General features: G+C 35.9%; 1 protein-coding gene across 3 annotated transcripts; it reads left to right on the forward strand.

Moving 5' to 3' along the window:
• Window positions 1-324: 324 nt before the first annotated feature.
• On the forward strand, window positions 325-17,192 carry LOC127135383 (protein STRICTOSIDINE SYNTHASE-LIKE 6). Of its 3 annotated transcripts, none has more exons than XM_051062113.1 (4): window positions 325-909; window positions 1,073-1,389; window positions 1,493-1,625; window positions 16,801-17,191. In XM_051062113.1, the coding sequence occupies exons 1-4, from the start codon at window positions 415-417 to the stop codon at window positions 17,077-17,079; spliced, it is 1,224 nt and encodes a 407-aa protein (XP_050918070.1). In that variant the 5' UTR covers window positions 325-414; the 3' UTR covers window positions 17,080-17,191. The 3 variants fall into 3 exon arrangements, with proteins under 3 accessions (XP_050918070.1, XP_050918069.1, XP_050918068.1); XM_051062112.1 differs by lacking the exon at window positions 16,801-17,191 and adding an exon at window positions 1,711-2,055; XM_051062111.1 differs by lacking the exons at window positions 325-909; window positions 1,073-1,389; window positions 1,493-1,625 and adding exons at window positions 15,424-15,999; window positions 16,163-16,479; window positions 16,583-16,715 and having other exon boundaries at window positions 16,801-17,192.
• Window positions 17,193-17,836: the final 644 nt, after the last annotated feature.

Consider the following 17,836-nt stretch of genomic DNA (forward strand, 5'->3'; position numbering starts at 1 on the left):
TATTTGCTTATGTTTATTTTTCTCGTTAGTTTAGTGTTTCAAGTACTTCTTGTGCATGATTGATAATACATCTTGTTCTCGACTCACTAAAATAATCCAACATTTTTTTGAAATCGTGACTAAGATTAATTTGTATACCGACTAACACATGTCAATTTAATGAGGTGTATTTTTTAAAAGACAAAATCGTGAACGTTCAGACACTCAAAATAGACATTACCTCCTAATTGCATAAATGTGCACTTAAAGATAGAAAGAAAGACATCACTTTATACTTTGGTAGGCGTTCTAAAATTTGCCATTACAAAACAATTCTTTTACTGCTTATAAAAAATTTATAAGAAGTTCTATGACACATGCTCCCTTCCCACGCACATGTTCTCTTTGTATGGACTATTCGACAATTCAATTTAAATGCATTGCATATTATCTTATTCCAACTTCCAATTAGTGTGCCTCAAGACCACAATGTCAGAATCAAGCGCAACCTTTTCTTCCACACAATTTCAAAGAAAACAAACACGATCATGTCTTTCAACAACAATATTAGTCATAATTTTCCCAGTAGCATTAGCTGCGATTTTCTACCAACTCGAACCATTCGAACCGGTTGAATTTCCATCCAGGGAGTTACCCCGGAGAACCACATCAGCTCCGGCTGTCAACCCGCGCATGCGGATTGGTTCGGAAGTTGTAGGGGAAGGAAAAGTAGACGGACCTGAAGACCTGGCTTATGATAAGAGAAACCGTCTCATCTACACTGGCTGCGTGGACGGGTGGATCAAGCGAATTACAGTGAACAAATCGGCGGCTGACTCGGTTGTTAAAAACTGGGTTAACACCGGTGGAAGACCACTTGGACTCGCTTTGGAAAAAACCGGTGAACTCATAGTTGCTGACGCTTATTTGGTAAGTTCCAAAAATGAATCTCAATACATTATGCTATATCTTTATGCTGTAATTTTTAGAATTAAACATATGTATTATTTTTTATAAAATTTAAGATTCTTATAACTTAGAGATGGTTCTCTTTAGTGTTGCACTTTAACAGGCAATAATATTAATGATGTAGGGGCTACTGAGAGTGACAAAAAAAGGAAAGAAATCCACGGTTGAAGTTCTGGCAAATGAATATGATGGGTTGAAATTCAATTTAACAGATGGGGTTGACGTAGGTGAAGATGGAACGATTTATTTTACAGACGCTACATACAAATACAGTTTGAAGGAATTCTATCTTGATATTGTGGAAGGTAAACCTCATGGGAGATTCATGAGCTATAATCCAGCAACAAAAAAAGTGGAATTGCTTGCACGTAACCTCTACTTTGCTAATGGAGTTGCTGTTGCACCAGACCAAAAATTCGTTGTCTACTGTGAAACTATTTTGTAAGTACTTCATTAATTTTTAAATAGGATAACAACTTTGAAACAGATGACAAAGATATTAATGGGCATTATATGGTTAAACTTTGAAACTCATATTCTACAGGAGTAGGTGCAGAAAAATTTACCTACGAGGTCCGAAGAAAGGAAGAATAGGGGAATTTTGTCCCGACCTACCCGGCATGCCGGATAATATTCATTATGTTGGACAAGGGCAGTATTTAATTGGAATGGCAACGGTAACATGATATTAACTAACTTTACTGATAAATGTTAGAATTGTCTGTGTTATTTTCTGATAATTTTTTTGTGTTTTAATGACAGTCGATAACTCCTCAATGGCACTTATTATTAAGATATCCTTTCCTACGGGAAACTGCAGCAATGGTTACAAAGTATTTTACAAGGCCAAAACTAGAGTTGCATGGAGGAGTTATGGTAGTAGATTTGGCAGGAAAACTAACAAGTCATTATTATGATCCTCAATTATCACTGGTTTCAAGTGGGATTAAAGTTGATAATTATATATATTGTGGCTCCGCTTCTTATCCATTTCTACTGCGTCTAGATTTGGCAAAGTATCCTGCACTTCCCTCACCATGAAGAAGAACAGTGAAAATCTCAGATATACTGTTTTCTTATATAGGCCCATTTGATTATTTTATGAAAGGCCTGCTTAATTTTTATACTGTTTCTTCCTATGTGTGTAACTTTTTTCATGTGATAACGTATAAAATATAAAATTATAAAAGAAATGTATTTGCTAAGTAAGAAAAAAAGGATTAGCAAGAAAACCCTAAAATAAAATAAAATAAACTAGTAAAAAGAACGCGGCTTGATTGTGGCATATATAGATATTTTTTTATTATCTCGTTGGTTTTATTTATATGAAAAATTGACTTTTTAAATTTATTAAATATTTTATGTATCTCATGAAATAATTAGAGATATTGATTATTCATTATATTAAAAATTAAAAAATATCATATATATATATATATATATATATATATATATATATATATATATATATATATATATATATATATATATATATATATATATATATATATATATATATATATATATATGATCGAAGGTAATATAAATAAATACATATAGGAATTTTTTATCAAAATTAGGGATGGCAATTTGATCCATCCCCAATTGGCACCCACAAATTTATCCATAACGGATAGGGTAAAAATCTGCAAAAATTGGTACGGGCATGGACTCGGGTAATTACCCATAAAAATAAACGGGTATGAGTGCGAGTATGGGCACCTTGGTACCCAGCTCGCCCCATACCCGCACACTATATATTTTTATATATTTATTTTTATTTATATATTTTAGTTTATATTATTATATAAAAATGTATGTCTATCAATTATAAAATGTATATCAATGATAGACAATTACATATTTAATGTATATCAATGATAGACAATTACATATTTAATATAAGTGTTTGTTTATTTCAACAATAAATTGTTTGAATTTCTTTTAATATTTTTAAAAATTTAAAATTATATGATATTTTATAATTGATCTATTTATTTTTAATAGGAATGTGGGTCGCGGGGTACAAGTATGGATACTTACATATCCAGAGGGCACGGGTACGAGTGCTAACTTTGACACCCAAGCATGTATGGGCTCGGGCACGAGGATATTTTCAAATCGCGGGTATGGGGATGGGTACTATAATACCCTGCCCATTGCCATCCCTAATCAAAATAACCCAAAATTTCAAGGAAATTCCCAAAAAAGCCCTGGTTTCAAAAATATTCTCAAACTACCCCACTTTTAGGAGGAGGCGCCAATTCAATTGGCAACTCCTCTTATAGTTTGAATGGAGGCGTCAATTGGATTGGCTAGGGCATGTACCATAGCCAATCCAATTGGCGCCTATGTGTAATTTTACAAAGGAGGCGCCAATTGGATTGACACCTAAGTGTAAAATGCAATTTTTTTGTTATAAATAGATATGTTGTGTGAGTCATTATCCCACATCTCAATTAATCATTTGACAATCATGTTTGGTGTTCGTCGCCGATACGGAAAGGTGATTTATGCGAGAGACAAACCTCAGATGCTGATGCTATTCTGGAACATCACTACGTTCGAGCAACTGAAGAGGGAGCTGGTTCGTTAGTTAGATGGGAAAATATCAGAAGAGGAAAAAATTAGAAGTATTGAGAGACTCGACACTATCTTTGGTTGGGTGCGGATGAAGACTCATAAGGATGCTAGGGAAATGATGTTCGGTCGAGATGACATCAATTTGATTGTTGTAATCAGTTAGAAATATTTCTGTTTTAAGTTAGCTTATTTTGTACTGATGTTTGTTGTGAACCTCGTTGTAACACAAACTTTATGATATATAATGATTGAAGGTTACAGAAATACAATGTTACAAAAAGCTTATGACCCAGATGATGCTCCTCGGTTGGGACAGTTGTTATTGTTGTGTCCTGGTTGACGACAGATACTACATAATCTTATCATTTTATCGGTCGAATCCATTTTTGTCCTGATACGTGTGTTGTTTGGCCTTCCTTTTTTATTTCTACGCATCTCGTCGTTATGCAGAACTATATCACCTTCATATGGAGGCCAGTATTCCTCCATTGGTAGTACCGAGAAGCTTTTATTATATACATTCATGATGGTTACGGCCTTGTACACATCAGATAAATGGTTGTAAGCGTCTTGACGAGTATATGCGCACGCTGCAATGACTTGGGAGCAAGGAATGCGGAAGGCCTGGAATTTTCCACAGTCGCACCAACTTCTGTTTAGTCTAACAGCATAGGCTAAATTTGGTCTCCCCTCGTTGTGGTTCATTGTTTCTTGGACGCTGAAATTTTGCCTATGACGGTCAAAGACTGTTACAGTGTCTGTGCTAGCTTTGATGCTCTCCTCTTTCATGACTTTCATGCAACACTCATTTGAATACTTGCCTAGACATTAACGATGTACTTCATCTTTCATCTCTGGTTACAAACGTAGAAGCCAACCTATAATAGGTCGATCTTACGAAGGCGGTTATTGGCAGATTTCTAATTCCTTTGAATACCTCGTTCATGCAATCGACAAGGTTTGTTGTCATGTTGCCCCATCGACAACCTCTGTTAAATGCCCATTGTCCACTGCTCTACTGGTATGTTATTTATCCATCTCCATGCGTCTTCATTAGACAGTCTAATTTCATCACGATAATATTGAAATGACGGCTGAGTTAGAGCATACCCATCATTCACCACCTTCTTGCGAAGATACTTATCTTTTATTGCACGCATGAAGTTTTGTGCAATATGTCTAATGAAATAGACATGGGTAGAAGGAGGATCATGTCATCCGTTGTCATGGTTGTTGTAGGCACTCTTAATGGCAGCATGTCTATCAGAAATCAAACAGAGATTGACTTGTGGAGCCACATGCGTTCTGAGATGTCGAAGAAAGAAACCCCATCCACCAGCCGTTTCACCTTTAACCAAAGCAAAGGCAATGTGAAATACATTGTTGTTTCCGTCTTGTGCAACCGCCATAAGCAAAGTACCCTTGTATTTGCCGTATAACCAAGTGCCATCAATTTGAATAATAGGTTTGTAGAATGTGAAATCTTTGATGCATGGGCCAAACACCCAAAAGAGACGGTGAAAGATTCTATTACATGTAACATATGTTCCGTCTGGCATCATTGCCGGCAATGTCTCCATAATTGCCACAGTTCCTGAGACATATGTTTTTAGTGCCCATAAAAACCGTGGCAATTCTTCGTATGAATCCTCCCAGTTGCCGAATACCTGTTCAACAACCTTTGTCCTCGCAATCCAGGCTTTCTTGTAAGATGGAGTATAATTATATGTTGTTCTGATATGTGATATAATTATACTCACCTTCACTGACGGGTCTTTATTAACCAACGGCGGAATGTCTTGACATATCAATGCAACGCTTAATTTACGGTGATCTTGTTCAACGTAAGTTGCAATGCAACTGTGAGGTGGGTTTATTGAAGCGATCTCCCTAGAGTCATTTTTTTGTAAGACGAGGCCAAACGAAACTTACAAAGGATGTTACGACATTCGATGACATACCTTCTAGAATCAGTGCGTTTCATTGTGAAATCAGCCGAGTTGTTCATGTGGAATTTTTTGATAGGTCGCACACATTATTCTTTGGTAAGAAACATGTCTCCCACCTTTAATTCGCCTTCTGATCATGGATACGGGTTATAGAAACACTATCAGATGTTTCATCGTCATGCAGATCCATCTTTGTCATATGTTAAGGCAGATTGTAGACATGAGTATGTCCCTTTTAATAACATACCAACTTAGTCAAGTTTTTTGTTCTTTCTTTTATAGGATGTTTTAAGGTTCCGGACTCGGGTCCACGAATATGTCCATATGGACCCGATGATTCAACCTTATGTTGAACTCGCCGATTTTGGTCATATAAGCAAGATTTTGTCTTGGTCCATAGATAACAAATTCATTCTTGCTTTATGAGAAAGACGGTGTCCAGAGACACACACATTTTGGTTCCTAATCGGTGAGTGTATCGTGACGTTAGAATACGTCTACATGCTTTTGGGACTGCCCATTGAAGGTAAGGATGTTAATGGTAAAACCAACTATGCAAATCCAATTTGCATGGACCTCTTGGATACTGATTTGTTAGATGATAACTCAAGAGGTCAAGGGATACTCCTTTCACGTGCAGGACTCTTAAAACCACCATAAAACATTGTCATACAGAGCTTTTCGCCATCGTGGGCAAGTCATAACCACCATACATCGTAATATACCTACTAAGACCTCAGAGTTCCTATGCCCTTGCAGGAGGAACATGCACACCTGTACTTTTTACCAATACAGTGGCGCCCACTGTGAGGCCTTGATAAAACTAACATGAGTCACATCATCTTCATTACCATCATCTCGCTCGTTGTTACCCTTCCCTCCTACACCTAGCCATTTTCAGCCATGGTTTATAGGAAAGCTTCATTCCTTATGCCAGAAGGTACCAGGGGTAGCGGTGATGTTGACGCCCTGGCGGAGATGTATGCTATCATGGACAAATGATTTCATTATAACTAGGCGCTTGAGGACGACATACACATCATCAGATAGCACCAATGGGAGTCCAATCCCTAGGAGGAGACATAATTGTTAGATCCCTAGCCACTCTTATACGAGATATGGGGGGCGCCTATTCCCGAGGGTTAGAAACCTCCCTCTTTGGCCAAGTTTGATGGGCGCAACGATCCCTACGATCTCACCATAGGAGCATCTGACCCCCTGAAGTGCAAGTTGTTATCTGGCCCCTTTAGAGATGTCTCAATTCGATGGTATATGGGTTTACCTCGTGCCTCCATCAACAACTACTAGGAACTAGTAAAGAAGTTAGTGCACCATTTTTCCGCCAGTCATCAGAGGAAAATGTCCACCACAAGTCTGTTTAACATACACCAGGATCCATCAGAGTCACTGACGGACTACCTCGCCCGCTTTAACGAGGCCACCACCAGGGTCGTCCCACCAAACCAAGAAATGTTTGTGGGGGAGTTCCAAAATGGACTCAAGGTGGGGAACTTTAATGAATCCACCGCCTAGAATTCGGCGCTTTCATTGGCAAAAGTGGTCACCCGAGCAGAGTGCTACATAAAGGCAAGGAGAGCAACGCTGAAAAGAAAGCGCATGATGTCAAGGAGTATGTTCCCAACTCCGAAGGCTTACATCACCAGAGGAAGAACAATTATTCCTTAACCATAAAAAACAAAACTGCATTCAAAAGGGTGGGTAAGGCTATAAATAACTTCACGCCCTTGAATACCTGTCGTGAGCAAATTTGGCGTGAGGTTCTCCACATGCATAATATCCCTTCACCTCCCGCTCATAAGGCGGAAGTGATGGGGTTAAGATCTTTGAAGGTTTCAAATCAGAAAATCGGGTTGGGGTTTTCCTTTAAGATCGGTTAGGGTTTGAAGGTTTTGGACAAGATTACGTAATCCAGATCCGATCGAGTGAAGTCTTTGAAGAACGAGAGGTTTGCAAAGGAGTAGTGTGTAACAGTGGATCGCATTGGTAAATCTTGGGTTACAATAATTGTGAGTTTTAGATTCGATCGAGTGAAAGCTTTGAAGAAAAAGGGGTTTCTTGCAAAGAAGTAACGTGAAACGGTGAATCAGAGCGGCATTATTGGGTTACTTGATCAAGCTTTGATCATGGGAAGCGAAAGATTTAGAATCAACATTAAGCTTATGGTTTGTGTGATTGGATTGCTACATTTCTCTTGTATACTCTTTTTGCGAAGTAAGGTTAAATACAATATCTCAATTCTAGTTTGAGTTGAGGGAAGACGTACCCATAGTGAGGTCGATTGGGAAACTGGCTAAACAAATCCTTATGTACTCTCTCTCTCTCTCTCTCTATCTATCTATCTATCTATCTATCTCTCTCTCTTTTATTTTTATTTTGCAAATTATTGATTTCATCAATCATGCGATCAAGTTGTTAGGATATTATTTTTTATTACATTTTGAAATTAGTTTTGTTGAGTTGATCATAATTCCCTAGGTTGTGATTGGGTTTTAAGATCAACAATACCACATAAAATTCCAAACAATATTGATTGCATATTAGGTGTTCGACAAATTATCTCAATTTTTCTTTTGTGAATTATCATTGGAAGTAGACTATCCTTGTTGCTTTGCATTCAACTGGTTGTGATTAATTGTGTTTGGACAATTTACGATTCATTATCATACCGTGATTACTATTACGCATATCCAAACTTTTTGGTAGTGGGTCCGGATAGAAGATTTTTTTCGAGATACTTTCGCGCGCCATAAATTTTTCAAAACTATTTTTGTCAAAGTTTTTAACTAGTGATTTATTCATCCCCCCCTGTCATACCCCAAAATTTGCCCTCCTTTTCGCTTTTTCGTCTGACTATAACTTGATATCCATCTAACCTCATTCATACTCGTTCATGTGCATTCATTCATTCATCTGCTGACAGGCGTCACAGATTCAGGGTTCGGGGTTGATAAAATCGGAGTCGGATTGAAGTTTATGGCATTGCACATCATATGGATTAAAATCCTGATTCATGGCTTTGCTATTCGAGGATCTTGTGTATGAACTGTCGATTGGTCGATGTTCATCTTGTTTGGTTCATGGCATTGGCACAAGTCGTTGGTTCAGGATGTTGTGGTCCATATTCGTTTGTCCATGAGAAAATACGCATTTTTGATCAACTGTTGACCAAAGTCAACCATCAATCTCCGAATCTTTAATCATGTGATCTGTAGTCGTCCCATCATTTTCGAATTAATTCTGGAAGTTGTGAATGGATTTTACAGGTTCAAATTTGATTTAATTCAAAATTTGATTCTTGAGATTCAAATCAACTTTGGAGAATTAGTTCGATTTCATAACCATTTCATCATTTTTCGTTAGCTAATTAATTTTAGTATATTGTTTTTAAGTACAAATTAATCATGACATTTCTTTTATTATTAGAATTTCTTGATTTTATTAGTGAACCATTTAAATCCCTTCATAATCCAATTTCATTTTAACCAAATCCATTTTTATATCCAATATCCATTTTTTTACCAACCAAGTCCATTTAAATCCATTCATAATCCATATCCATTTGATTTAATCCAGATCCATATTCTAACATCCAAAATCCATTGAAACAATTAACCAAATCCATTTTAAATCCATTGTTCAATTAACCATCATCCAAATAACACTGTACATTTATTAGTATACATTAAGAAAAATAAAAGCTGCAGCGAAAAGCTGTTGTAGCTCATTCACAAGCCAGCAGTACAAAACGACGGTAAGCCACTAAGCTATAAACCAAAAAGCGCTGCATAGTCAAAGCACAAAATCAAAAAAAGTTGTTGCACAAATGCGCTGCAAACCAACATGCCGCAGCTAGCTTCCAAACTGCATCATCAACACATGCTACACGAGCAAAACGCAGGTTCAAGCAAAACGAAAAACATCAAAATGCAAGTTGGATACCAATTCCCGCCAGCATCCAAATAATACAACAGAAACGGCGCACAAGCCGTGAAGCTGAAAAGCTAACAGCTGCAAACCAAAACCTGCATCAAAATCGCAGGAAATACAGCAGAAAGAGTGCAAAAACGCAACTATTCTAAATCAAACGGCAACAGCCAAGCCACCATAATCCACAACCAAACGGCGGCATCGCCGTAACCGCACAAGCCGTGAAGCTGAAAAGCTAACAGCATCGTATCAAAACCAATCCAAACTCAAAGCTACTGCACAAGCCTAACAACGGCGATGCCGGCATAAATAACCTGCATAACTTGAAAAGAACTGCAAAAAAAAATGAATAACAGAAGGTAATTCTAAGCCTATAAATCTAACATCACGCACTCATTCATGGCAACAGTAATCGCGTGAAAAGTAATAAAATTATTTTTGTGTTTTTGCTATGGTTGGGTACTAAACTCAGGTCTTGATCCATGGCATTCATGAATGTTACCGCTAGGCTACTTTATTATACATGTATTTTGATTCTGTTCATATCGATATGATTTCATTTTTACTGATCATTATGCCTTATTATTTAATCTTTGAATTAAATTTGTGCATAAATTAAAATTGATTTATAATGTTATTATTTTGTTAAGCAATTGTATAAGAGATCTTATTTATTTAATTTTGTTCTCTCATATAATTGAGTTACTATGTCTAGTGATCGTTATAATTTTGATTAATTGAGATTAGCCACAACATCCTTAAATTAATTGAGATTATTTTTTTAAAGTTTTGAGATCACATAAATTATTAGACATAAAATTGTAATTAATTATACGTGGTATAATGAATTTTATCCTACAGGAATTTTTATTATATTTGTATGATTAATTGGGATAAAATATCAAAATATTTTCATAACTTGTCCACAAGAATTATGAATTGGTACATAATTTGATAGTTTTATCATAAAATATTAATTTTGGATAGAAAAACAAAATTATATCATGCACGTAAAGTGTAAGGTTTGAAAAGTCTATCGCAATTTTTTTAAAATCATATTACATTAAAATTTAGCCCACATGTAATTTTTATGTTGCAAGATTTATTTTATGGTATGTTTATATTGATAATACATACAATTTGGATGATATTTATGCCTCAAATTTTGACATCAATTTTTTTTATCTTTTTAGCTTCTCAACCTGCTAATTTTTCTGGTTAAGGAATGGTCAATCAAACCCTGATTTCCAAGTCACTAATGCAGTATGCAATGAGTATGACCTAGTATGGTGCTAATGCAATGTGAAACATAATCCCATGCTTCCAAGAAAAATGAAGGGTAAATTTTGGGGTATTACACCAACCTCTCAAGGTTCTCCACATACCCAATCATCTTAAGCACATGGGGACCTACAGGGGCTCCTTCAACTAACTTGCCTTGAAAAAGGGCTTTTGAAACTTCAATTCTTTCATGCCTTGCCTGCTCTTGATAGAGCATCTTAAGGTGTTTGATCATATCGAATGCTGTCATGTTCTCATGTTGCTTCTGAAACTCTGAGTTCATGGTAGCTAGCATGAGGCAAGCAGTTTCATTGGCATCATAGACATGCTTCTTATAAGCATCTATTTCTTCCTTAGGTGCAGAACTAGGAGGTTCCTCTCCAGGAACAGGTTTCTCCAAGACATATAGCTTTCTATCATGTTTGAGGATAATCCTCAGATTTTGTGCCAATCCAAAAAAATTGTCCCAGACAATTTTTCCTTATCAAGGATTGATTGCAAAATGTTGTTAGAGGTGTTTGTTGTCGTGGTAATCTACATGAAAATAATGAAAATATAATTATCAATAACATATTTAATTAGGCATTTAATTAAATATGCTCCCACTATTTTACTCAAAACAAATGACCCTAACCATTTGATTCAGAAGATCCCGTTGGAAGATTTTCTAGTGGGTCGAGATCCACATTTCACTTTGTTTTAAGTCTGCATAGGCGGATTACACGAAACTAGGTTATTTAGGTAGAAACTCCTTCCAATTGTATCTAATACAACTCCCGAATATTTTAGTTGGGTGAATAACTCCTTATTCCAATCCATCACATGGATCATTTCCAACTCTTGCTTCTAAACATATATAATCTTATTATAATTTGTTTAGTTAAGTTTGACCCATTGTTTTAGCAATTGGATATTACAATTATCCCATCACACCTTAATATAGAATATGCACCTCGCGTAGGTGAAACCTACATTATTCGATACTAGTCTTGATGAGTGCTAAAACTTGGAAAGCATAAACTTAATATTTAATTTGAGGGAATTTGCAGTTATTCTGATCTCATCGGCTTATTTATCATATAAATCATCTCTCACATGTATCAACATACATTCATATGCATCAACATACATACAAAATGAAACCGTTATGGCCCCTAGCGCAATTGTTCTCCCAAGCCAATGAGAGAACTTAAGCTAACCTAATAACGATCTAAGCTTCTCCAAGCAAGATCTTCAAGGTTGTCCTCCTTTGATATTGTATTCTTCTCTTTCTTCATAACATTACATTACATAAAAGAAACTCGTTTTACATACGAGGGAGTGAGATGAGAAAAAGAGTTATATTAAGAGATTAAAAGAGAGGCACGACACGCAAGTTGTATTTTAAAATTCCAAAACAAAATAAAGGAAAACTAAGGCCATAACCGATCACCACAAGACAATAATAATAAACACATTATTATTATTAATTTAAATTATGTTAATTAAGCAAACCAAATTAAATTTCGGCGACCGGTCACACTACGCAGAGTTAGCCGGGAGTTCCGCTGCCTGGTCAGCGCACGGTGGTTCCGCTGACCGTTCAGCGAACGGGGGTCAAGGGGGCAACACCCCGATGCAAAATTTTAATGAATAATTCATTTTAAATCAACGTCAATTTTCGCATCAACACATGATACTTTAAAGCACAACTCTTGCACAATCACAACCATAATCGCATAACTCTTTGACAGCACAACCCTTGTACCGTCATGAACCCTAATGCACCAATTTCATACCGTCAAACACACCTCGATTGTTAATTCAGTATGATTGATCAACATGTCATTGCTTCACCATACTTTCGTCGGATTCCGAAGCAAATAACCCTTGATCGCTCAAAGGAAAACAACCATTAAGTGTTTGAATGAACGAAAGAGAAATAGTATATTATATATACCATATTTTGCATCATAATTACTTATATCATATATATAACTTGATCGATCTCAATTGTGTAACCTATGGACGATCTATGTATCGCTGCTTCACCATACTAACGTCGGATTCTGAAGCATAGTCAACATCAATCATCCAAATCGTACACACGTGATGCCAAATTTAATTACTCGTTTATTCTTTGATTCATTTTATCTTTTAATCGCATTAATACAGAAAATATAGAAAATAAACAGCTATCAGATGTATGGTTTTGTAAGTGGCTCTGATACCAATGAAGGAGAATAGCGATCCAAAATGCAACGGAAATTTAAAATTTTCTCCTTTAGTGATCCTTACGAATGAGCATGATCAATGATAGAATCGTTACCTCTTGTGGCGATTGAAACCTTTGATGTAGATCTAAGGAGTGATCATGAACGTTAAATGGTAACAACGCCTCTACTCAGTCCACACGAACAGATTCCTTCAATCTCAGTGCTAGTTGCTACGAATGAAGGCTTTGAATGAGAGAGAGAGAGAGAGAGAAACGAAATTTCAACTGCACAAATGCTTCTGCACAAGGGTTATATTTATAGAACCACTTGTGTGGGTTGCAAGCTAAAAAGCCCACTTAAGTGTATGTGGCCCATATCTTATGATATGCCAAAACCACTTAAGTGCGTGGTACCTTACCATATTTCCTATTATACTTAAGTACACCGTACCTTATGATGTTCTATAATTTACTTAAGTGCACTGTACCTTACGGTGTTCCTTATTTATTCTATCTCTCATTCATCCGTCCTTTTGTGTGTGACCCTGTAGGTTTTCGCGACATTTGCAATTATATTAAATCACGTATTTAACATAATAAATAGTGAGCGGTATCTAGCAACACATCACTGCTACCCAAGACACGAAAATGTCATGTGATCTGACAAATCCTTTTGTGATAATACTTATGTGTATAATTATCCTTTTGCCCCTATGTATATATTGAACACAAGGCATAGACCGTGTCATCCTTGTTCAGTTCAATATTGGGCTCGTAGACATTTATCCTATTACGCAGGATGGGCAAATTCCATCTATGTCACTCATGTCCCTCAGCATGCTTCGTGGAGTACCCGTCAACTGTCTTTATATTCGTCTAGTTACGGCAATGTTTGATCAGCAATAAAGCACTCGACTCTACATTTAGGGTCCATAGTGGTTTCAGGTTGAAGGGTGGTATACACCACTATCACCATGAGAATAACTTATGACACTTTACATAACATTCTATATGGTATTCTCATAGCGGGTCAATCCAGTATAAATATTACTCCTAATATTCATACCTATGTTTAAGACTTGATAACTCCTTATCCATGATCCATGAGATGTGATCATCAGTCTATATACATAATAGTCTTAATGCTTTAATGTTATCCCATTTCACAACAAAACTCGACTACGGATACTTTAAGAATAGTGTCTTTATGTTTAATGGGATCTCATGATTAAGTCACACTTAATACATTAAACGAACTATCTATTCTAGGGACTTTATTAAATAAACATAATAAAGAAAAAACCTTTTATTATTAATAAATAATTCGATACAAGTACCAAAAGTATTGGCCTCTAAGGCTTACACCAACACATTGTAATGAGGGTTGATCCATGTGACATCCTCTTCAGAGAAAACAATGTTGACCTCTGTCATTCCTATAGTGTTTTCAGGAAAGCTGAGGATACAACGTTCCCGACAAACACCTATCTTGTGTATCTTCAGCGATGGTGTTTACTACATGATGTAGGGCCATATTAGTTATCTTCATACGAAAAGGGGGATACCATGGTTGGAGTGGAAGAAGTGGCCCAAGTTAATTTTATTAGGGCCCACAGTGGTCTATGCAATGATTTTTGAGGCTATTTGAAGGACCAACTCATGTGAGGTGAGAGGTCCTTTTGGTGGTCGGCGCTACTCGATTTCAGGCCGACGGTTGTATTGACGGTGTTAGGGCTACTAGGAGTGTAGTGCTCTTTCAGTAGTAGTTGATGTATATGGCTTGAGAATCTCCTTTATCCCCTTGAGGGATAACATATTTATAGGGGTTCTCGATACCTAGGGTTTTCTTAGAAAAGATCATCGTCCCCTAGTCAAAAGGTGGGCAATTGAATCTCTATTCCCTATGGAGACGTGGGTTAGTAATGACTATAACTTTCTCTTTATCCAAGACACGTCTTATCCCATATTTTTTCATTCTATGGGCAAGAAAAACTTAAGGGTGACCTCACGTCGTCGCCTTTTCTCAAGACGGTCCCAAATTGTCGCCCTAGAAAAGATTATATGTAAATATAATACTATATAACTCTAACTTATTTCTTTGCATGGGTGGTGGTTTTTACCGCAGGATTTGATTTGTTTTGGGATTTTTTTTTGCATAACCCTTTCTTTTTGTTTTCTATTCTTTTTTATTTGCTTATGTTTATTTTTCTCGTTAGTTTAGTGTTTCAAGTACTTCTTGTGCATGATTGATAATACATCTTGTTCTCGACTCACTAAAATAATCCAACATTTTTTTGAAATCGTGACTAAGATTAATTTGTATACCGACTAACACATGTCAATTTAATGAGGTGTATTTTTTAAAAGACAAAATCGTGAACGTTCAGACACTCAAAATAGACATTACCTCCTAATTGCATAAATGTGCACTTAAAGATAGAAAGAAAGACATCACTTTATACTTTGGTAGGCGTTCTAAAATTTGCCATTACAAAACAATTCTTTTACTGCTTATAAAAAATTTATAAGAAGTTCTATGACACATGCTCCCTTCCCACGCACATGTTCTCTTTGTATGGACTATTCGACAATTCAATTTAAATGCATTGCATATTATCTTATTCCAACTTCCAATTAGTGTGCCTCAAGACCACAATGTCAGAATCAAGCGCAACCTTTTCTTCCACACAATTTCAAAGAAAACAAACACGATCATGTCTTTCAACAACAATATTAGTCATAATTTTCCCAGTAGCATTAGCTGCGATTTTCTACCAACTCGAACCATTCGAACCGGTTGAATTTCCATCCAGGGAGTTACCCCGGAGAACCACATCAGCTCCGGCTGTCAACCCGCGCATGCGGATTGGTTCGGAAGTTGTAGGGGAAGGAAAAGTAGACGGACCTGAAGACCTGGCTTATGATAAGAGAAACCGTCTCATCTACACTGGCTGCGTGGACGGGTGGATCAAGCGAATTACAGTGAACAAATCGGCGGCTGACTCGGTTGTTAAAAACTGGGTTAACACCGGTGGAAGACCACTTGGACTCGCTTTGGAAAAAACCGGTGAACTCATAGTTGCTGACGCTTATTTGGTAAGTTCCAAAAATGAATCTCAATACATTATGCTATATCTTTATGCTGTAATTTTTAGAATTAAACATATGTATTATTTTTTATAAAATTTAAGATTCTTATAACTTAGAGATGGTTCTCTTTAGTGTTGCACTTTAACAGGCAATAATATTAATGATGTAGGGGCTACTGAGAGTGACAAAAAAAGGAAAGAAATCCACGGTTGAAGTTCTGGCAAATGAATATGATGGGTTGAAATTCAATTTAACAGATGGGGTTGACGTAGGTGAAGATGGAACGATTTATTTTACAGACGCTACATACAAATACAGTTTGAAGGAATTCTATCTTGATATTGTGGAAGGTAAACCTCATGGGAGATTCATGAGCTATAATCCAGCAACAAAAAAAGTGGAATTGCTTGCACGTAACCTCTACTTTGCTAATGGAGTTGCTGTTGCACCAGACCAAAAATTCGTTGTCTACTGTGAAACTATTTTGTAAGTACTTCATTAATTTTTAAATAGGATAACAACTTTGAAACAGATGACAAAGATATTAATGGGCATTATATGGTTAAACTTTGAAACTCATATTCTACAGGAGTAGGTGCAGAAAAATTTACCTACGAGGTCCGAAGAAAGGAAGAATAGGGGAATTTTGTCCCGACCTACCCGGCATGCCGGATAATATTCATTATGTTGGACAAGGGCAGTATTTAATTGGAATGGCAACGGTAACATGATATTAACTAACTTTACTGATAAATGTTAGAATTGTCTGTGTTATTTTCTGATAATTTTTTTGTGTTTTAATGACAGTCGATAACTCCTCAATGGCACTTATTATTAAGATATCCTTTCCTACGGGAAACTGCAGCAATGGTTACAAAGTATTTTACAAGGCCAAAACTAGAGTTGCATGGAGGAGTTATGGTAGTAGATTTGGCAGGAAAACTAACAAGTCATTATTATGATCCTCAATTATCACTGGTTTCAAGTGGGATTAAAGTTGATAATTATATATATTGTGGCTCCGCTTCTTATCCATTTCTACTGCGTCTAGATTTGGCAAAGTATCCTGCACTTCCCTCACCATGAAGAAGAACAGTGAAAATCTCAGATATACTGTTTTCTTATATAGGCCCATTTGATTATTTTATGAAAGGCCTGCTTAATTTTTATACTGTTTCTTCCTATGTGTGTAACTTTTTTCATGTGATAACGTATAAAATATAAAATTATAAAAGAAATGTATTTGCTAAGTAAGAAAAAAAGGATTAGCAAGAAAACCCTAAAATAAAATAAAATAAACTAGTAAAAAGAACGCGGCTTGATTGTGGCATATATAGATATTTTTTTATTATCTCGTTGGTTTTATTTATATGAAAAATTGACTTTTTAAATTTATTAAATATTTTATGTATCTCATGAAATAATTAGAGATATTGATTATTCATTATATTAAAAATTAAAAAATATCATATATATATATATATATATATATATATATATATATATATATATATATATATATATATATATATATATATATATATATATATATATATATATATATATATATATATATATATATGATCGAAGGTAATATAAATAAATACATATAGGAATTTTTTATCAAAATTAGGGATGGCAATTTGATCCATCCCCAATTGGCACCCACAAATTTATCCATAACGGATAGGGTAAAAATCTGCAAAAATTGGTACGGGCATGGACTCGGGTAATTACCCATAAAAATAAACGGGTATGAGTGCGAGTATGGGCACCTTGGTACCCAGCTCGCCCCATACCCGCACACTATATATTTTTATATATTTATTTTTATTTATATATT

This window comes from Lathyrus oleraceus, chromosome 4 (assembly GCF_024323335.1).
Source record: "Lathyrus oleraceus cultivar Zhongwan6 chromosome 4, CAAS_Psat_ZW6_1.0, whole genome shotgun sequence".
NCBI lineage: Eukaryota > Viridiplantae > Streptophyta > Magnoliopsida > Fabales > Fabaceae > Lathyrus > Lathyrus oleraceus.

Coding starts and splice junctions, on each gene's coding strand:
- LOC127135383 (XM_051062113.1), top strand. CDS start 415: ATGCATTGCATATTATCTTATTCCAACTTCCAATTAGTGTGCCTCAAG. Junction 910..1,072: donor TAGTTGCTGACGCTTATTTG/GTAAGTTCCAAA, acceptor TTAATGATGTAG/GGGCTACTGAGAGTGACAAA. Junction 1,626..16,800: donor ATTTAATTGGAATGGCAACG/GTAACATGATAT, acceptor TTTTAATGACAG/TCGATAACTCCTCAATGGCA.